A 22,340-nucleotide genomic window follows, 5' to 3' on the forward strand; every position below is an offset into this window, starting at 1 on the left:
CATATGTAGTAGAAGTATATAAGGTATTTGTGAAATTGAAATTTAATACTCAAATCATGAAGTCATAAAGAAGCTAAACTCACTAGGAGCGATCTTGCTTCTCTGCCTTATTGCCAACTCCTTTCCAAGAGACCTAATAAAGAACCTATACTTATCTAAATCCATTGTGACCTTGCCTAGGACTTCAGGATCGGGGTTGAGTTTGAGATTTCATTGGTTGATTGCTTCCATGAACTCCTTGCTATGTATCTTATGTTAAGTATAAAAGTAGCAAGGTTAAGGTGGTACCTTGCTAAGTGTAAGGGCCTCCCAAGCTGGTAATTCCATTTATTTTCTAGAATTTTCAAAAATTCTCCTTATTTAGCTTCATCATTCCCAATATTTTTCTTAATCTCTTCTTTGGCATCCTCCATAGCTTTGTAAATGTGACCCATCGTGGGTTTCTTCTCAACATGAACCATCTTGAGTACCTTTATTGATAGCCGAAAAACATATAAGGCATACTGAACCTTGATCCAAAATCGTGAGTCCATGACAATCTCCATGACTACTTTACCCTTCTGATTTCTTAGCCCACTTGGACTTGTTATAAACCTTAGACGCAAACATTAACCTAAGCTTTTCCTTTTGCTCATATAAAGATTGCACGACAAGTACGAGGTGGCAAATCTAGTCACCCCAGCTGTCACCAAGTCTCTACCCCCCAATGTACTTCTTAATAATGGCTAAGACTTGGCCAACATAAATTTTCATAAGTTACAAACTTACAATGACATCACATAACGTGTATGTATTCAGAATAATCAAAACAAGTAATACAAAGCATAATATAATATTCATGTTCTTGCCTGAGTGTGACTGTATATATAGAGTATAGATTGTGATGGCCTTGGCTTTTTTGATGCTTGTCTTCATCAACTTCCTCTTACTAATCGCCTCGAGCAAGATGCAGTGTGCTGTGCAAGGTGACTAAAAAATATGCGGTCTTTTAGCCATCAATAATCTAGATGCCGCCAGATTGGCTGAGCATATATCGGTCACTTCTTGGACCACTTTGTTCTCAGCCATCTCCTCTATGCATTGGTCCATTAAGTCACAAATGAAGGTCACATCATGGGACTTGTCGGAAGCATCAATATACCATAAGAACATTGTCCCTAATGGACAATTCATCATTAAATTCACAATGCTTTTATTTCTCTTATCACTCCAACCATGATAATTGTGCAACTGTATATCCCCCATTCATTCGTTTGGGTCTTCAAAAAGTTATTAGTAAGCTCAACTTCTTTTCTAGGCAATGGCTCCTTTAGGTCATAAGCAATTGGGGCCCTAAACCTTGTCCCAAATTGACAAACTGCTTCCAACATAGTCTGGACTTTGAATTTTGATAGCCTTTCAATTTAGCAGCATTAAAAGAAATGCATGCAAATAGAACTATCTGGCCACATATTGTGCTACCTTTACTTTATCCTCTTTCTTTGTGTGGTTCTCCAGACTTGTTTGCCCCCTTTCGCATGATAAAATCTCAGGATCGGGGGGGGGGTGGTGTGTGTGCAGGTCTATAGGCACCCTTCTTTGAGGCCCCTTATGCATGGCTGGCCTAATAGAAGATCTAACCTCAAAGTATGTATCCTCTTTTTTCCAAGCCTTCTCCTCACCTCCTCTTTCTTGTTTTTAACCCCCTCCATGTGCTCTAACATCTCTCTCCCTACCTCTGCTAGCACTAGAGCGCTTGGGACCACATCCCCTCTAATGCCAGCTAAATGTTTGTTTAATCTGTTAATACCCGTATTATAAGATTTCTTGCAAAACTTAGACTCCACCCTATTCTTGTCTAGGAGATTTGAACAAGATCCCTACTTCCAACCCAGATAACTTTGCTTACTTGATCTAGTTGAAGGCATTGTCATGACTTACGATATGCGACTTACAGCACAACTCACAGAGTCACAGTCATTCACAAGGTGTCACCTACTCATATACCTGAAAAGTACACAAGATGAAAGTACTAAGAAAAAAAAACTAAGAAAAAATTCAAGCTTTAAATGAAGACTATGAAGTAAACAAAACAAACTAGAAAGGAACACTAAAAATATGTGGAAAGGAACTGGAAACCAATCAAAAAATAAACTTCATAATATTTGATAACCAAATGAAATAAAAAAATTATGTAATATTTGGTTTTCCAATCTAACAAAAATCACATAATATGATATCAATTTTAAAAAATAATCACTTAATATCAGATAACATATGATGATCATGGCATTATAATCATATTAATATCCATAGGATTTGGTTTTGCAATCTAAATATGCACCAAATATAAATTTAGTTCAAAGTTTCAAACTATTCACTTGATATAAGCCCAAATCATCATGTTCAGAAAAAAAAAATATTAGCCCAAATCGTTAAATACTCAGAAAATATTCTATCTATGAACATGTAAAAATATCCCTACAAAAAAAAACAAGAAGACATAACACGCATTGCATTAAGCATTTCAAATGAATTCGTTATAGGTCCAAAGTCCATACCAGGGAATATTCACAAAAGAATATCAAATGATTCAAATTATAATACATTATACAAAAATCCGAATACCATACCCTAATTCAAGTATTGTAATGCACTAACCTTTTCATAATGAGACCAATATTGGCCCAAAGCGGTGATCTTTGGTCACCAAGGCCTCATATGCGACCACTTCAAGCTCCAAAAAGTATCACGAAGTATTTCTTTTGATTTCGTAAGAAATCGAAAAAGTTGAATTTTTTTTTTTTTCGATCTTGAGAAAAATATTAAATGCTAAGGTATTTTAGAGTTTTTCTCTCGCTAACATGCACAAGAGGAGTTCTCTCTAACATAGACAAGAGCAGTTCTGGGGAACAAGACTGCTCCCCAAAACTCTTTCCCCCCTTGGGTGATGGCCTTTTTCAGCCCTCGGCCTCCCTTTATCGATGTGCCACCTAGGCGGCACATATTTTCAGCCAGGAATAGCTCAAAATATTTGGAAATCACCAAAAACGTTAAGTAATTAAGTAATATTATACTTAATACAAGATATGTAGCAAACAATGAACAAAATAATATTATCCAAAATATATTAATTTTAGATAAAGTTATTTGCCATAAAAAAAGGCCAATAAGTGTATGGTTTTACTGTTAGTTCTTAGTATTTAAAATAATCATTAGTGGATATTATTTCTAGAGTAGTGACCTTTAGTATCATTGTACAAATATTTGAGTTTGATTCAAAAAATGTTCTCACTGAATGAAATAAATTTAAATATGATTATCTATAACAAATATACTTTTGATGTCATTGGAAATGTATCACCTCGTAGGCATCATTTTGCCTATGGTGTTCTTTATGTTCATGAACCATTTCAGTTTGATCAACATGTATATGCTAAGTTCTTTCAACTGTCTGCTACCTTACATCTTTCAGAACTTGAAAAAGGTGGCCTCTTGTGAAATATGTCATTCAATGCCTCCCATCTTTGGCAGGCACATATTGTTTAAGTGGAGATTATTGAATCCTCTATGGATTTTTGACATGCAGTTTGGTTTCTTCATGTTTTTTAATTATGCTGCTGCTGTTCAATTTGTTTGGTGAGTTCTTATCATCCTGCCACTGCAGGGGTCCTTTCTTTTTTGGGATGGTGGGCTGATTACTCTTTTTACTGGAGTAGCTGTTAGTTCATTTTATTAATATGTCATAGTTTAAGCTTGGATCTTGAAACATTTCCTTTATCAGGATGACAGTACCATCAAGGCCCTCACAACAGCTTTAACTAGAGAAGGAATCAGTGCATTTCGCTTTGATTTCTCAGGAAACGGGTAAACTACATTTTCTTTCACTGGGTATTGTGAATATTTCACTTATTGTCTTTGGATGTCTATGTTCCTTTAGTAATGCATGTCGTATCTTATGATTATGTCTTGGTGTTAAAATGAACGTTCTCATGTGGACTATGAGAACCGTTCTTGATGGCTTGCAAAAAATAAAATGGGTTATCTTAATGTTCAAATATTCTATATTTTAATAGAAAAAGCAGGCAGCAAAATGAACAGACCGTATTATTTATTATATGCGGATGAGGTGTGTGTGTGTGTGTGTGTGAGAGAGAGAGAGAGAGAGAGAGAGAGAGAGAGAGAGAGAGAGAGAGAGAGAGAGAGAGAGAGAGAGAGAGAGAGAGAGAGAGATTTCACTGACACTCTATTACGTTATAGAAATTTTTTCATGTTAACGATGGGCAGCGTGTGGCTACCAATGGTTTGGCAATTTGGTTAAGCATAATTGAAAAATACTGATTTGGTTCCACTTGATGGTTGATGAAATAGTCTACTTATGATCTCTTCTTTGGCCTGCCCTCTATTCCAACTTATCTATCTCTCTCTGCATTATGTTTGTCTGTTCTAGTGGGAACATCCAGATGAAACCGTTTTCTTTGGCTAAAGTATTGTTGTCGCTCAAGAGAAAACAATGTTAAAAAAACTCCGCTCTGGCGTGGGACTTGGTCCCTGCCCAAGTCAAGTAACTTGGGACGAGTGTAAATGGAGGTGCTGAGTCCTGCATGAGCCCAAAAAGGGCTAAAAAATTGCCAATAAACCTAGAAAATTGTAAAAAATAATAAAATTATTAAAAAAAGAGAGTTATAAACATCATTAAAAGACTAAGTGATATGGAAAAAAGTACATAGAAGATGGATATTAAAAAAATAATTTTTAGCTTGAAAAATTCAGAAAAATCCAAAAGGGGAAAAATAGAAAATTAATGCACATAATAAGAAAATTCACAAAGCATCATTAATAACATACATTTTAATTCGTCGATAACTATCTTCCTGAGCAGTTAGTCAGGAAGAAAAAGCATGCCTGAGTGAGGAAAGATCAACATATTCAACCTTGGAATAACTTGGTAGACTCTCAACCTAGGAATAATTTGGAAACCTATCCATCATGGGGTAGATTTGTTCATTGTCAACCTCGTTTCCCATTTTTAATGTTTTTTGAGGACATATTTATAACTTTTTTAGCCTTTGTTTTCGGCTATATACAGTTTCTAAGATTGTCCACAAGGCAAACATACCATTCATTGTTTGGAGCATACCACTTCAATCCCCAGGGGATGGACGTGCTCCGAAACTAGTTTTCCATGCTCCATGAGTGGGTCTTCCTTGGGGATGCGATCCCTCGTTTATGGGATTGTGATCCCATGGGTCATGGGTTGAGAGAGAGAGAGAAAACTTCCTCAAGGGAGCCAAAGTCTTCTAGTTCTCTGTCTATTATAAAAATAAATCTCCTGTGCATATCCCACGATAAATTAATTGGAATGGATTGTGGAAAACAGATTATCAATCCCGTAAATGGGGCTTTGAGATATAGATCATGGATTAGGTGTTGGCCAATAAGCTTCTTAGCATGGACTATGGTCTGTGGTTCATATATTCTAGATTGTAAGTGTAACAATATTCTCCGTAGGTTTACTTTTGAAGAAAGCCTAGGGTCTTCAATAAATAAGATTTGCGCTACAGAGAAAAATATGATGGCCAGTCCATCAATGATCGTCCTTTGCATATGGATGTTTGGTTGATACAAAAGCTTGATTAGGATCCTCTGTAGTCAATTCTTGACCTTAGAGATCTAGCTTCTACATCCTCTCTCCAGCGGCTCTCAGTCATTGAGGATGAGAGCATCTGGGAACTAAGGTGATTTTATATAGAGTTGAACTTTGGAGGAGTTAGCAGACTTGCAAAAGCTGCTACTCGTGGAAATTTGGGAAGAATTATACAGTAGTGCAATGTCTTTAAACTTTTAAGAAATCTGGAAAAGTGTATGTTCAATATATGATAATAAGACTCTCAACCACTCTATAAAGCATGAAAAAATAATTAAAAATTAGATAAATGACCGAACATTTATTTTTATGTTTTTAATAAAAAGCAGAAGCAGACTGCTTTGTTTGAAAGCTGGAAAATAAAAATAATAGAATATCTAAAAATCCTAATTATGTACACCAAAGTAACACATTGATTTATGACAGATTTGTACTCGTAGCTCTGGGAATTTAGGTGCCATGTCAAAGGATTTTCAAACTTCTGAGTCAAAATATATTTGTTTCAATTATTGCTTTTTTCACATTATTGCATGCTTGCAAAAACAGTCATGGTTGTTACAGAAATGCTAGGTGTGCCTTTTGTTTGCCTGGGTAGAGATCAATCAAACTGATGTCAAGGACATTTCTTTTCCAGGGAAAGTGAAGGATCATTTCAATATGGAAATTACTGGAAAGAGGTGGAGGATTTGCGTTCTGTGGTTGAATACTTTTCTGGGGCTCAACGTAAAACTAGAGCTATTATCGGGCACAGTAAAGGTGATCTCCAGTTGTTTAACGTGAACATTGTTGGTATGTGTATGGTTTGTCATATTAGTAAGTTAGATACCATGTGATGCATATGTCAGTTATGGGTGCTTCAGGTTGCATTGGTATCTCATCACTTACGTTTGAGTGAGCATCCTGTGATGTCAGTAAGAAGTTCATTGGACAAGTAAGAAGTTCATTGGACAAGTTTTTGCAAAGGGAACTATACCATGAATCCAGAGGAAGTCATACTTCATCGGGTCATTAGTCAAAGTCCTGATGGATAGTGATGCTGAGCCAGAGAGTGGGAACATCATAGAGGTCGTATCTTAATCTGGTCGTCGCACTTTTACTCCATCACCTACATGGCTAAAATTTGAATTGTTTTGTCCTTGATCTCTGCTAAACAAACCATTAAACCCTGGATTTAAAGCTCAAAACCCAACTTGAAGAATGACAAGCATTCCTTGAAAATCAAAACTCACAAAGGCAAATTTTTTTCATTTTTCCTAAAACTGTGACCAAGTAGATATCATTCTCAAATGCTAGGTTTCAAAGTGAAACCCATATCAAAACAAAAACCAAGGCAAGAGCAAAACAAATGTGTCAATCATGTGAATTTGTGAAATATTGTTGGAATCAAGATTTTTTGAAAGAAAAATGGATTAAAATTAGAGAGAAACCAATCAAATGGCATAAAAAGGGAAATTGTGCTTTATGCTGGAGTCAATGATGCAATACAGGAAAATCAGGCGAATTTTGAAAAATCGCCTGATTCATGAATTTTAGATGAAAATGCCTAGTTCACTACATTGAACTAGGGACAATTTTTGTAAAGCAGGGTGACTCACCGGTTTGTGGGCATCTGGAACTGGTGTTTGCTTGATTCTGAATCGGATTGGACAATTCCAACCTACTTGGTGATTTTTCGTTCACTGTGGAGTGGAAAGAGAGTAAACTTAGTTTATGGTTTTGCAAAAAATTCAATTTGGTAATTTCAATTGGGAATTAACTCAAAATTGAAAATTGAACATGCCGTTGGTTACTTTATATCATACGAGACAAAAGTGGAAAAAACAAAATAGAACACAGATGTAAGTGCTTATATAACAATCACTCTTTTTCTCAGCCAAAGCCTAATTTAACATGTAACCCCCTCAAATCCCACCATTTTATAAGCTTTCAATTGTCTGGCAATCTTTATCATACCTCTATCTCCCTCTCAAATTCTCCTCTCTAAACCACCATCTGTGTGTGTGTTCTTCAAGAACACTGGCTAGCAGATTTGATTTCCAAGTGTCTCTGTTGTATTTTGTGGGACTTCCCATGTACATTCGTAAAACCAAGAATGGCGTATATGACTCGATTCCCAAAAAATGGACAGCTGACTTGCTTCTTGGAAGACTATGGCACAAAATGACCTTCATTAAGGCAACTATTAGCCAATTTTCCTATTTGCTTTCTCTTTTCATATGCCTGCTAGCGTCGCAGGTGAGTTTCCTTTTGAATGTTGTAATGAGGGAAGGTGATGTTTGTATTAAAGATATTCAAGTGATTCAATAATGAGTTGTTATTACGTACTTGTGGAGGATTATGGAGGCTTGTGGATGGCTGTGATTTATGTGAAGTATGAGATATCTTGCCTGTGACAGGGTACTTCGACTAGTAGTATGTGTGGATTGAGTTCATATCTTGGGTTACCAGATTTTGGTCCCTTGTTTCGTGTGGTGATGGATTGTTGAATCACCTACCCTACACTCTTCAGGCTTCTTATTGATCCTCAGGCTAGGTGTTAGATTATTTTGAGAGGGTATATGTTGGAGTGTTCCATTTTCCAAGAGATATCAAGTATTCTTAGTTGATGGTATTTGTGGCCCTTATGGGTTTCGTTGATGATGTTTATGTACCAGTAAGAGGCATGGACAAGAGGCTTGGGATGCTTGAGTCACAAGGGGTCTCTTTGGCAGGATCCTTCTACAGGGCTCTTAGGGGTGATCATGTTGAGTCAGTACTTTATGGTCTTGTGTGGATGGCTATCATGTATGGGTATCATGTATGGGTAATATTAGGTATTGGATTGCCTTCAGGGGAGAGGTGCTACGTTAACAACAGGTGCATCATGTACAGTGAGAATTCTAAGTCCATTTGTTGATTCCCTTTCATTCTGCTTTCAATGTGTACGCCATTATCATGAATCATTGTTGGTTCATGTGGGGCATATTCACTTATATTTTCAAGGTCTAAGGGCCACAAAGAAGGTTTGTTAGAGAGGTTCCATCAGCAGGCCAATGTTTGGCTGAAATCTTGGGCTTGGGCCTCTAACAAATCCAATCCCGGTATTCTGTATATACCAGTAATATTTTTAAAATATCAAAAAATTCAAAATGTAAGAAATATCTTCAATATGTTTAAAGTTTTGGAAAGTATATATCCGATATATTGAAATATATTTGAAAAATGCCTACTTGACATTAATTTTTTATGAGATTTTTATTTATTAAAAAAAGTCGTAAGTCTTCCCCTAAATTGGCCAAGGAGCCATAGTGCTTATTTTCACCAGCCAAAATTAAGAACCATCTGAATCAAATATAATTACATTGAATAAGGCTAATTTGTATGCCATTACAAGGCTGAAATTTAGGGGTATTCGCTCCTTTCTAGAGAATTGAAGGTGGTGAATCTAGGATCATGAGCTTCCTTGAGAAGCGGCCAAAGTTTATCTAAACCAAAATCTATGATTCTTTTATGGAATTTCCCATGGGAATCCTGGGCTGAGAGGCTCTTGAGGGACTTCTTATAGATGCCAAGGGTTTTTCTTTGTTGACTTATTTGGGACTCGTCACCTTTTTTGATTTGTTCTGTGTGGAAGCTAAAGCCAACATGTTTGGTCATATGCTTTGTTTTGGTAGAGTAGAGACTCATTATGGAGAGCATGTGTAGAGTCCTCGATACCTTTCTGTTTGTTGCATATTCTTTGGGGAGAACTGTAATCTAAGTGCAAGTGCATGTTGATGTATCTTTCTTTCCATATACTTGGGGAAGCGAATGCTGAATTGGAGTTTTTGGAGAATTGCAGTGTGAGTTGATATATTTGTATTTTGGGGGTCGATGAGATTCCACCATGACATCTGTCACTATCCAGATCCTTTTTTGTACTTCTCCTGTGACATTCTTAATAAAACCTCATAATCCTTGGACTAGACTTTTGAGAACATTAACTCTGGTGAGATCTGTATGACACCAACAAATGGCATCTCATATACAGAGTACTTGGATCATACATGTGAACTAAGAAAAATGCGGGAGTACTCCACTCACTGACAGGAAAAATTGGGGCTGGTCACCCTAGGGTACAGGATCAAAAAAGGTGGAAACTGCAGCCTGCTGTTTCCTATATTGCCACCCACTGCAGCCACCTTGGCAAGTGAGTCAGTGGAATGTGTTGGCTTCAGGCCATGTGTGCGGAAAGTTACTTGCATTAGAAAGGTCAAATACGGTGTCAAATAGTTTCTAATCTCCTTGGGCATTAAACATAATAGATGCCTAAAGAATAACTTGTTTGAAATTCCTTTGACAATTGAGGAATTTCCCCGAGCAGAGTATAATTGCTCGAGTCTTTCAAGGTGAGCCACAGACTTGGCCATTGTTGAATCGACAATGCCAATGTAGCCTAAAAATGGCATTAGAACCTGGCCTTAGGCTTTTCTCTAGATTCCCCTAAAGCCAGCTGATCCCTGGGTTTCCTAAAGTGCAAGCAACCATCAATATTGAGCATCATTGAGTGGTCAGATGTCTCGAAAGACTAGATTGTGAAATCCTGGTAGGTTTGAAGATCAGGACGGCCATCAAGTTTGCCTCAGAATCCTCCACTTAGAAATGCTTGAGGTGTTTACTTCCTTCAGCCCAATGATTTTTGGGGCCTTCATTCTATTGAGGATGGCTTGTAAATTTGCTCCCCCCCCCTCTTCCCCCTGAGCACTCAAAAATATTGTTCTCTAGGAAAATAACCTAGATTGCAGCCATAGCTGAGGCTCTTCGAAGGATTAGGCCTGCTGAAGGGTAGGGGGAGAATACATGGCACAAATAAGTTCTTGGACAGTTTTAGGAATCTCCCATTACCAGTCAGAAGCTTGAAGCAGGAAACCCCAGAATTATCTGGCTGCCATACAATGCAGGAATAGATGAATAGAGGTCTTTTCTGCTGCCTCTCAGATGATGCATCTGTTTGACAGTTGTACTACCCTTTGCTGATCAACTGTATGTGCTCTTCTTGATGGCGCTAATGCTCAGGTTTGGGGAAGAAGGGAATTGGGAGTGATTGAAAGAGGAAACAGAAAACCTTCCTGATCCTATTGGTGACCAAATCACCCTGTTTTTACTACTTCTAGCCAGGGAGCTGTAGTGAACATGGAAACTTAGAACATGTGGATGTCTGTTCACACGTAAATGTGGATTGCTGTTCCCTGGGGAACTCCGGTCCTGCAGGCTGCGGTGGAGTCTTCAGAGATGAACACGGAAAGACCACAATGTCATTCTCAGGGTATTGTTGTCTCGACAGTGGGTGAAACCATCAAAAGGTTCCAATCTCTTGGAGCACAGGTACTGGGCTTATAGTTGAGGGAGACTCCTAAAATGTTGTCAGTTGGGCGTCCAAAACTGCCCATTGTCCTTGGAGATTACAGTCCCTTTTTATTCTCTTTATGTAGGCAGATAGAAGTGACCTTCCAACACATCTGGCAGGCGGCTAACGACGTTGCTGATTCTCTTACCCAAGGAAGGTGCAACAGGGAGGCAAAGTAGTAATGAGTAGCAGGTTTTTGGTCCATTTACTCATGGGAGGGCTCATCTTACACTTTTTTGGAACAATGAGAGTGTACATCCCACAGTTTATATAGGCCCAACTTTGTGATTCCTTACCCTGTAGTGAGCACTGAACCTCAGGGATGCCATTTTCAACATTTATGTAACTCATGCATAATATAAATACAGTCGATGCTTTCAAAATAATAAAAGAAAAGAAAGCAGAGAAAAGAACAAAAAGGACTGCAATATTGAGCTCCTGAATTACAGAATCGCTTAGGTCCCTCCTAAAGGTTGGGTTCCATACTTTGACCTTCCTGCCCCCACAACACCCCCTAATACCTCATAAGATGCCTCCACTGAAGTATTTGGGCTGGAGGCTGCTTGCAAGGAGTTTGGCCATACTTTTCCAGCGAGGAATATCCAAAACGCAAATCTTTCCAGAAATGGTATCTGTGATCCTCTATATACGACCCATCGTTTGAGCTATGTAAGGCATTCGAAAGCCCTTCTTAACACTCCATAACATTAAGTGGATGACCTCCTACAACATGTGCCTCAGAAAAGCCCCCCTACCGAATTAAGAGAGAATCTCAATGCCAATTGGGAGTGGCCTTTCTCCTGGCCTATTATAAATGTGCATGCCTTAGGGGGCGGTGTTTACAACTTCCATCTTCATTGCTGCCTTCTTGTTTCTTCTTTGATTGTTTGTTCATTTCTGTTTATCGAGTTCAGCATAAGATGCTCACAATATTCCCCATGTGTGAATAGGGACTAAGGTGTCCTTTCTCCTGTTGTTGTCCTCTTTATTACATGTCTCTTTTTTCCCTAAATCCTCTTTGTTGTATGACTTGTATTATATATTATTTGATGCATACCATTCTTTTTAATTGAACATTATTAGGGTCTGATGTTTTTTGATGTGATCTATTTCTACTCACAAGTTGTATTAATGACGATTATGGGATTGGATTTAAGATTGGAGACCTGTTCCATTTATCTATTATTTTTTTGTAACTGGTTACTCTTGACAATTGGAATGAGTTCACTTATCTATTCTTTCTTGGATTGGCATCTGGTCCTTCTATTGTGGAATATTTCATTCCCACTAAATAAGGGTTCTATTATGTTTGTTGATTTTAGCTTCTTGCATGAGACTCTTGTGTTTCACATAAAATGGTTTCTTTATTCTGACTTGCGTTACTCATCATGGCTAAACGGTTCAATAATAGTTATATTAAATCCATTATTTTTTGGTTTATGCATGAGATTCTTGTGTGGCACAGACTTGTTTACTTTTTGCATGTTTGATGGGTTCATTGTTGTAAATTCTGTTGCAGGAGGAAATGCAGTGCTTTTATATGCTTCCAAGTATCATGATGTTGACACTGTGGTTAATGTTAGTGGGCGTTTTGATTTGCGTCAAGGAATTGAGGGTCGCTTAGGTAAAGGCTTCATGGAAAAGATCAAGAACAGCGGATTTATTGATGTCAAAGACAGGAATGGTAAGTGCTTGTTATCATGAAAGAGTCCTTGAGAAGGGAATTTCTTCATAGTATAAATGAGTGTTTAAATATACAGAAAATACATTCTTATATTTGCAAAAATTTTGTTTGAAACTTCTCTCAATGTCCTACTTGTAGCATTATTGAACTACACTTGGATTCATAATTTGATTCACCTATGAAATCCATTTTTGATAATAAGGAAGTATGAGCAAATTTTGTCTGATGGATGATCGAATCATGAATAAAATCTTCAGAAGTCCAGTTTATTCATGTGTAAAAGAATAGTCAATGCATTGACATGGTTAAAATTGCTTGTTTTCCAAGGTTAGACTTTTGAAGTTAAACTGAACCCAAGATAAGCATTCGACATTCTATATAAGGGCCAAACAGGCATTATAGGCAAATAAAATTGACTTATGATGTTTTATAGAACGGCCAAACAGTTCTACAGCATCAGAAAATCAACTCACTAGTTTTCCCAAATTGGCATCTTAAAACTTGCAAGTTTGTTGGATATAATTTTTATAAAGCTCTTTACTTCGTAAGTGTGCCCCATCTTGTGCAGATATTTAATTTATTTATTTCTTTCTTATTTTTTTTCTTAACGCTTCCCATACGAATATGCCCTTATTTTTCTTTTGAAGAACCTCCATGTTCTGGCTATTAATTTTCACAGTAGTTGCATGGGCATTCATCTATAACTTGCTTGATATACATTACAAGGAAATCAGATTCATTCACTTCTTTTACATTTATAAATTGATTCATTGTGATTGACAAACCATTTGATGAAGTCCTTGATTGCTTTTCTTGTTTAAACTTGTAGGGAAATTTGACTACCGTGTTACAGAAGAAAGCTTGATGGATCGCCTAAATACAGATATGAGTGTAGCTACCCCCATGATTGCTAAACATTGCAGGTTCAATTCCAGTTCTTTCTTTGGCGCCCTTTTATGTATCCTATGTGATTGTAATAGCATCATACAGTTTAGATTTGGTTTAGTTTTCGCATAACTGAATAAAAGATTTTTAACAAGATCAACACACACATGCGCAATAGAGAGAGAGAGAGCATTTGGGTCCGTATGTGTGAGAGAGAAGTCTCTCATCAAATACTTGGAGATTTTCTTCTTTTTATATGTAGATAGAGAGAGAATATGAGTCCATGAGAGAGCGGGCGGCCTGACCTCGAACACGTCTGTCATCTTCTTTTTTTATTCTATGTATAATGAGAGCATATGGGTCCGTATGTGTGTCTATGTATGTGTGTGACTGTGTGAAAGAGGGAGAGGCCACGTATCAAACACTTGGATGTCATGTTGTTTTTCTTCTTCTCATACAATGAGAGAGGCCATATGGGCCTATGAGCAAGAGAGAAGGGTCTGAAGTTGTTAACCATTTTTATAGGCCTTAATTATTTGTTTAATTTATAAAAGGGCTTCCACTTTTTTCTTCCCCCCTTTTTTTGGGCAGCACTTGGTGTACATGGGTTTGGGGGCTATAATGGCCCCCAAAGCCCTTTTCCCTCGTTTTCATCGGAAAAAGGTACCTTATTTTCCCTTAGCATAAGGCCTTTTTCCACCCTCGACTGAGTTGCATTGAGGCACCAGCACCGCCTTGGGTGCCTAGGAGCAAGATCGCCTAGACTGCCCACCTAGGGCAATGCCTAGGTGTTTTGAGAGCCTGGCTGGCAGCCAACTTTTTAGCCTATGAATGATATTATTATGTGCTTATCCTCATAAATAAATTACCCATTTTCCAATACATAGAGATTGGCTTTCAAGATCAGGTTGCAAAATTCTCAGTTTACTAGTAAACCAATGAGTTTTATTCAGAGATTTGATTCCCTATGACCTGCAGTGGTATGAAGTTCACCACCAAAGTCACGACACTGAGTATCCTTTACACGCCATAGGAGCTGTAATGGGTAAACTATCCAACGAAGAGAAAATTGGAAACTATGTTGAACATGAAGCAGGCATGTGGGCATATCTAGAATCATCTTAATCCACTTACGGCTGTAAATTGCATGAGTGGCAATTCTTCCACTTGAAACAGTGGCACTGCTAATCATATATTAGGGTTAGAAGAGGACCTAGACAGGACTATGCTGGCCTACATTGTTTTTGTTATACGCATGTTTGACTCTACAGGATTTTGAATTAGAGTAAATTCGTTTAAAAACAGTATTAGGATGGGATGGATTTACAATATGATTGGTTCCGATGGATCTACTAAGAACAAAGTAAATCTTTGATAGCGTGTAGGGATGTGCTTGTTGATATGGCCAAACAAAAAACAATGAGCTTTAAAAAACTTGAGGCAGAGAGTGGCATTAGTGCTCGTGTCACATGTATCATAAAAATTTTAGACTAATAGGAAAGCAGAACTAGTAAAGATTCTTTACAATATAATCTTAAGTGTAATTCTGTTTGGTTCAATCATGATCTTTTATGTTTTATTCATTTTTTGAATCTCCATTTAATGCATAGGAATGATTGAAAAATCTTGTCCAGAGTCTTGACCATTCATGGCACAAAGGATGAAATTATTCCTGTGGAAGATGCTCTAGAGTTCGACAAGCTAATCTCGAACCATAAACTGCATATAATAGAAGGAGCGAATCATGTCTATTCCTCTCATCGGTCAGAATTAGCATCCACTGTAGTGGACTTCACAAAAGCTGGTTATCAACCAGAAAACCAGCAGTCAGAGCAGGTACCATCTTGTGCAAGAACAAGATTAATTTCGTTATAACCATGGGGATAGAATTACAGTGCAATTATAACTTGATGGAGTGTTTGAATTATACAGGTTACAGATGTTAATGATCAACGAGAAGGTTAATTATTTATTGGCAGCTTTCAGCTGGAATGAAAGCGTATAAAATACTTCAAGTACATGTTGCTTGAATTGCCATTATCAAGACTGCAACAATTGTAGTTCCTCAGTAATACTGTTCACAGGTTTAAATGATATTTGTGTATTTATTGCAATGGGCAATTGTATCCTCTAAATGTTATAATAGGGTTGTAGTAAATCCAATGAGGGGCAATTTTAAGCTCTTGACTTAAATAGGGGAATGATCCTGTGTACATGTGCCAGTTGCTGAGACTTTTGCATCGTCCATCTTGAACTCTCTCATCTAAAGAAAGTCAATAATTGATTTAATTTTATTGATTTTCAACGAATTTTCTGTTTCCTATACTGTCCTTCCCTTTCCCCATCAAATCTTTCCTCTCCTTTCATCCCTTCCTCTATCTACTGCTTTGATCCCTTTCTTCCCCTTTCTCTCTATTACTTTTCTCCTCTCTATCTGGGATTAAAACGGAGGCAAGGCTAGAACGCCCGTTGGGAAAGAAAGGGTAGGGTGAAGGCGGTGTTAAAAGTTTGTAAAGGTGAGGCATCAGCGGGTAGTATTGATTGCTGGGTGTCGAAGGAGAATTGACTGCTAGGGTTTTGGAGGGATGATATGCTTAGAAGGATGGGATCTTCCAACTCTTCTCTTTAGCTGCATTGCCTTTTGTTGAAATTATCTTTCATCTAAAATATTTCCAATCCGGTGATTTGAGGTTTGCAGTTAAGAGGGCGGAGATATATTGCAATAATAAAGCGTACTCTTATCTCTGGAGAGGATGTGGGGCAGTTGTTTTGGAGAGTTGGGTTGTTGAGAAAAATAGTAAGGTGCATATCTATCTAGGAATAGGCAGGCTAGTATTGTCAAGCCTAGCCTCACGACGAGGTTTCTAACTCTATTCTCACTAAAAGGTTGGGCTCAAATCTCTAGTAACTTATCATTTTTTTTGAAAAAGAGCTTCGTCTTAATTGGTTAAACGCGTGGCTATTTGCAATGTTAAGTTCTAGGCTCATTTCCTACCGAGGGTAGGGGTCTCTCCCCACTTATTCACTGGAAAAAAAAAAAAAGAAAAGAAAAAAGGTTTAGGTCAGAATATATCTTTTCTTATATTTATTAAATATTTTTTAATCCAAAAATATCTTCAATACTAATGATCTAGAAATATTTTCTAATCCTATATTATTTCCTTAAATCTATTAAGCAAAGAGAAATGTTTCTATACTTCCTCTACAGTATAGAAGATCTATGCTTCTCCTACCATCCAGCCGTCCAATTTTGATCAAGAGAGCCACTCATCGTTTGATCTTAGATCTGATATCTCAATGTATTTTATTTTTAGTTTTTTCTTTATACAAATTGTATGAATATGACGTTTGGTATGTGCCATCTTCTCATTGGGGCACACCTATAAAAAATATTAAAAATAATTTTTAGATAAAATATAATGACCAAAATACCTTTTGAAACATTTTATTTTGTTGAAAATATGTTTTTAATATTTTTTTCCAGTGCGAGTTTAATAGAGGATTGGACATACAAGATTTGGTGTCAAAATACTTTATAGAAAAAAAAAACAAAAAATAAAATAGTGTAGACGTAACATTGTGATTGAGGTAATCTTAGCCCTCCATTCAGAATGGAGGGTTGGATAAAGGAAAGTATATAAGTTTTATACTGTAGAGGAAGCATAAAAAGCTTTCCCCTAAGTAAATCTACCTATTTTCTATGATATTGATTTCTAAAACATAGAGATTGATTTGCTCCTTTTTGGTGCTTAGAAATTCAAAATAGAATTGCGTATTTATTTATATGCACAAGCCGGGAAACAATGATGAAAATAAGTCCGAAGGACCACATGGTTCGAAATGAATCTATGTTTCAATTGAAAATTCGGGGCGAGTTACTATCTTTTTTTTTTTTTTCCTTTTTTCCCTCTCTAAGAGAGAAGATGTTGACAAAGATCCCATGCCATGTAGACTCAAAATTCAGTGAGAGAGAGCAATATACATAAAATCATCCTGACTTTAAGCTCTTTTTGTATTAAATTTGCATTTGAATTTTTTAGTGACTTTTATATGTGTAATGTTGGTTTTGTAGTTTTTAGTATTTTATTTTATTTTTTTTGGGATTGTATACTAGAGACCATTTATCTTTAGTATAAAGAGGTCATAATTAATCCTAAGTATTAAATGTCCGATTGGATGGCTTGGGGTGTATCACGAAGTTCAAGAAATTTTTTGTTGAGTTTTGAGTATAGTCACAAGTACACTTACAAGCAATTGATTTGAAATTTGATGGACAAAAATAGTTATAACCTTCTTGTACTAAAAGTAAATGGTCTCTTTGTATACTTTTTCTTTTTTTCTTTTTGTGCGATTAGAAAATGTTTATGACCAGATTTTAGTTTAAAAATTATGATATTTGAATATATATTAAAGGTTACACTTAATTTCTATATAGATAGGATGTTGATTTTAATACTCTTTGTAATTTTAATTAATAACTTTACACTTCATAAACTAATTACAGCTAACTTTTTAACAAAATTTCTTGCTTTATCAACAAAGGTCGTGTACTAACTTTGTTTTGTTTAGAGCCCGTTTGAATAGGAAGAAATTAAGAATCTTAGAGATTTGAAATCCAAGAAAATCTATAGTTTTTCGCATCAAGGATTGTGGTCTAGGATTCCTCAAATCTCATGTTTATGGATATCATATAAAATTCATGGATTCCACACAATCATTTCCATGTCCAATGTTTGGTAATAAAATTAGATACAATCTCTCTATAAACTCTAAACTCAAAATTTGGGATAGTCTCTCTTTTAAAATTTTGAGATAGTTTCTCTCTAAAATTTGATATGATTTGTCTTTTTAAAACTTTAATATACATTCTCTCCAAAACTTAAAAATTTGATATAGTTTTTATCTCTAAAAATTTTGAGATAGTTTCTCTCTTTAAAAAAGTTAGGTATTTTTAGGTAGTTTCTATCTCTAAAATTTCAGATAATTTCTATCTCAAAAATTTTAATATATTTTCTCTCTAAAACTTGAATTTGAGATAGATTTTCTTTAAAGAATTGAGAAATTTCTCTTTCTAAAAATTTTCTTATAGTTTCTCTTTTTAAAATTTATCATACTCTCTCTCTATAAAAGTTTAAGAATAATCTCTCTCTAAAAATTAATATTTCAAATAATTTATCTCTCTAAAATTTTTGAGATAATTTCTTCTCTAAAAATTTTCAAGTACTTTCTCTAAATCTTGATATGGTTTAACTATCTAAAAATTTCAAGTACTTTCTCTAAATTTGACATAGTTTCTCTCTCTAAAATTTTAAGATACTCTATCTCTAATACTTAAAAATTAAGATAGTTTCTCTTTAAAAAATTTGAGATAGTTTCTCTCTCTAAAAATTTTGAGACAGTTGTTCTAGATAAAGTTATTAGGTAGTTTCTATTAATAAATCTTGATATAGTTTCTATCCCTAAAATTTAAATATACTTTCTCTCTTTGAAACTTAAAATTTGATATACTTTTTCTCTGAAAATTTTGAGATATTTATCTCTCTAAAAATTTTTAGGTAGTTTCTCTCTCTAAAATTTATTAAAACTTTGAGATATTTATCTCTCTAAAATTTTTTAGATAGTTTCTCTCTCTAAAATTTGATATTGTTTCTATCTCTAAAATTTTAATATACTTTCTCTTTGTAAAATTTAAGATTTGAAATTGTAGACACCCCCTCGAAATTCTGGCTAAGGGAACACTTAAAAACCTCGATTCTGAGCCCGAAAGACTACAAAAACCCTAGTGGACCATCGGCAACCTAGACCTAATATAATATTGTCACAAAATTACCCAAAACTATCCCATGTTTTTTGTTTTTTAGGTAAGCCAATGGGGGAGAAGGTCCCTCTACCCATTTTTCATTGATAATTAAAAAAACAAGGTTACAACTCATGTCTTAACAACCCTGGAACAGGGCACTTGTGATGAATCATGGAGTAAAGCAAGATAAATGAAGTTTGGTAGAAGAGAACGCCAAACAATGGCTTGTAGAGATGTAGTCCTCTTTGCAAGAATATCAGGTACCATGTTGGCCTTACGAAAAATGTGAGCGATAGACCATCCACGATTAGAAAGACATTGTCTACAATTTGTTGCAATTGAATACAACTTCCAAGGAGATTGACAGCGTTCATGAATAATATTATCGAGTAAGGCTGAATCACTTTCAATCTGAAGAGGAAAACACTTTAACTGAACTGCTAAGATCAAACCGTCTTCAAGAGTAGAGAATTCCATATAATTATTGAAAGCGATTCCAAAAGGTTTTGAAAATGCTACAATAAAAGCACCATCACAGTTTCTAATAACACCACCCCACCTGCTTGACCTGAGTTATTCAAAGAAGCCTCATCAATGTTTAGCTTGAAGTGAATTGGATTAGGAAATGACCACGTCACCGGAATGGCAAACTGGTCCCTCTGGTGCTGCCAAGTGAATTGTAGATTATCAATGATTGTTTTTTCTGACACACTAGGATTTAGCATCAGCTAGCTTCCGAATATGATAAATGATTTGTCGAAGCAATTGTTTTCTCCTGATTAATCTTGATTGGATAACTCTCCGATTGCACTCCGCCCATAAAAACCAAATAGTAGTGAAGAATAAAGAAGTCCAAATATTAAAGAATCCGTTGGATTTGAATATGAAAGATAACCAACTTCTCAACATAATTTGAATAGAAGAGCCAAAAATAAAATGCTTGTCACACCGCTAAGCAAAAGATTTCTATATAGCCTGTGAGAAATCACAGAGAAACAATAAATGACATGGACTATCATCACTAATTTTACAAAAGGAACAAACAGGAGGAGCCATAGTTATCCCACACTACTGCAGGAGAGAAATAGTTGGTAACGATAATGAAGAGCCAACCAAGAGAACCATTTCGCTCTATGATTGACATTTGAATGACCATAATGTTTTAAAAGTCAGTTGAGAAGTATCCTTGTCACGAATGAACTCCCAAGCCTCCTAAGTCGAAAATAATTCACTCGCAAAATATATCCATACCAGAAAATCCCTATGTGGGTATAATGGGAGGGTAAAGCTCTCAACCTCCAGCCATATCAGAATCAAATATCATGATGTAGGCAATGGTAAAACCCAAGACTGATGAACACCACCAATATAATCAGAGACCTTTGGCATAGCAACCTCAAGGTCCTGATAAACAGTTGTACCATAAGAGTCTTATATTGATTTTTCTAATAACCATGGGTCTGCCTAGAAATCCACAACCCGACCATTTCCAATAACCCATCGAACATTACCCTTTAGATAAGATAAACCAAGCTGAATACCCTTCCAAGCGTAAGATGAATAACTTTTATATTTGGTCTCCCATATAGAAGAATTCTTGAAATAATGATGCTTAGAAAACCGCACCAATAGCGACGAAGCGTCTGCCAAAATTCTCCATGCCAATTTCATCATCCCTGTAATATTGAAGTCCACTATGTTACGGACGCCTAGTCCCTATTCGGCATGAGGTAAACATATTGTTTTCCATTTAACAAGATGCACTCCTTTTTTCTTAATCACATTTACCCATAAAAAGTTCCTCTGCAACTGTTCAATCGTATTATAGGTTCGTTTTTCTAGAATAAATAAGGGAACTGATTTCAACAACTGAAGACGTCCCATATAAGATAAAGTTAAAGCCTGCCATGAGCCTATCATTCTAATAACTTTGCCAATCAAGCTATGACAGTGACGATACTTCAAATGACTATGAAATCCTAGATATCGCACTGGTAGGGTTCCTTCACCAAAACCAAGCTTCCTCAAAATTAAGGACTTATTACCCTGTGAAACCCAAAAAAAAAAAATATTTCTTTTTTACAATATTAAGTTTCTGACCTGTAGTTGCCTCAAAGATAGAGAGCACCGATTTCATAGCAACAACAGTAGTAATATAAGAATAATAAAAAATCAAAGCATCATCTGCATAAAACAAATGTGACACTCCATAATCACATACCGAAAGAAAAGCCCTAGGAATCAAGTCACGCTTGGTAGTATAGTCCAATTGCCTACTCAGAAAATCCATCACCAACAGAAAGATGTAGGGAGATAAGGGATCCCTTTGTCTAAGACCTCTTTTTCCCATAAAATAACCCTGAGGGGATCCATTGTGCAACACAGAAAAAGAAGGAGATGAACATATCCGGAAATCCCAAAGCATTCATACGTGCAATAATAATGACCAAGATACTCTATCATATGCATTAGTCAAATCTAGCTGCAAACACATTTTGGGCCTATTGAAATTTTTGTTGCCTATATATATACAAGTAATTTGTCCATTAGGATGTTATCTATAATAAGTTATCCTTTCACAAAAGCAGTTTTTTAGGATCAATCAAATCATTAAGCACCACCCGTCAGGGATTAGAGATAATTGAACTAATGATTTTATATAGTACATTACATAATCCAATTGGGAAAAATCTTTCATAACAGTAGGGAACTTATTTTAGGAATGAGATAAATAAAGATAGAGTTTATTTGTTTGAGAAATTTACCTTTCTTGAAAAAATCATTAACAGCCAGAAACAGATCCTTCTTGAGCACCTCCCACCCATATTTATAGAATTCCACCGTGAAACCATCAGGTCCCAAAGCACTCTCGCATTTTATTCCCCAAATACATTCCTTTATCTCCTTCATAGTAACATCCTCAACCAACTTCACCTTTTCATTAGGACTAAGCAAAGATGGGGGCAAAAACCGCTCAGTC

At 36.1% G+C, this 22,340-nt stretch overlaps 1 protein-coding gene across 17 annotated transcripts in view; it reads left to right on the forward strand.

Moving 5' to 3' along the window:
- Nucleotides 1-15,753, forward strand: part of LOC18444730 (uncharacterized) — a 39,153-nt gene extending 23,400 nt beyond the window's left edge. For 7 of the 17 annotated variants that reach the window (XM_011628949.3, XM_011628950.3, XM_088866368.1 and 4 more), the window contains 6 exons: nucleotides 3,764-3,846; nucleotides 6,261-6,382; nucleotides 12,511-12,675; nucleotides 13,505-13,598; nucleotides 15,195-15,396; nucleotides 15,493-15,753. In XM_011628949.3, coding sequence (XP_011627251.1) covers nucleotides 3,764-3,846; nucleotides 6,261-6,382; nucleotides 12,511-12,675; nucleotides 13,505-13,598; nucleotides 15,195-15,396; nucleotides 15,493-15,525 — 699 coding nt within the window. In that variant the 3' untranslated portion in view covers nucleotides 15,526-15,753. Of the gene's footprint in view, nucleotides 1-1,560; nucleotides 1,627-3,763; nucleotides 3,847-6,260; nucleotides 6,383-12,510; nucleotides 12,676-13,504; nucleotides 13,599-15,170; nucleotides 15,397-15,492 lie in introns of all 17 variants that reach the window. The other 10 variants (XM_020673862.2, XM_020673864.2, XM_088866365.1 and 7 more) reach the window with 3 other exon arrangements.
- Nucleotides 15,754-22,340: the final 6,587 nt, after the last annotated feature.

Source organism: Amborella trichopoda, chromosome 5 (genome assembly GCF_054954075.1).
Source record: "Amborella trichopoda isolate Santa Cruz 75 chromosome 5, AtrichopodaSantaCruz75HAP2 v2.0, whole genome shotgun sequence".
NCBI classification, from domain to species: domain Eukaryota; kingdom Viridiplantae; phylum Streptophyta; class Magnoliopsida; order Amborellales; family Amborellaceae; genus Amborella; species Amborella trichopoda.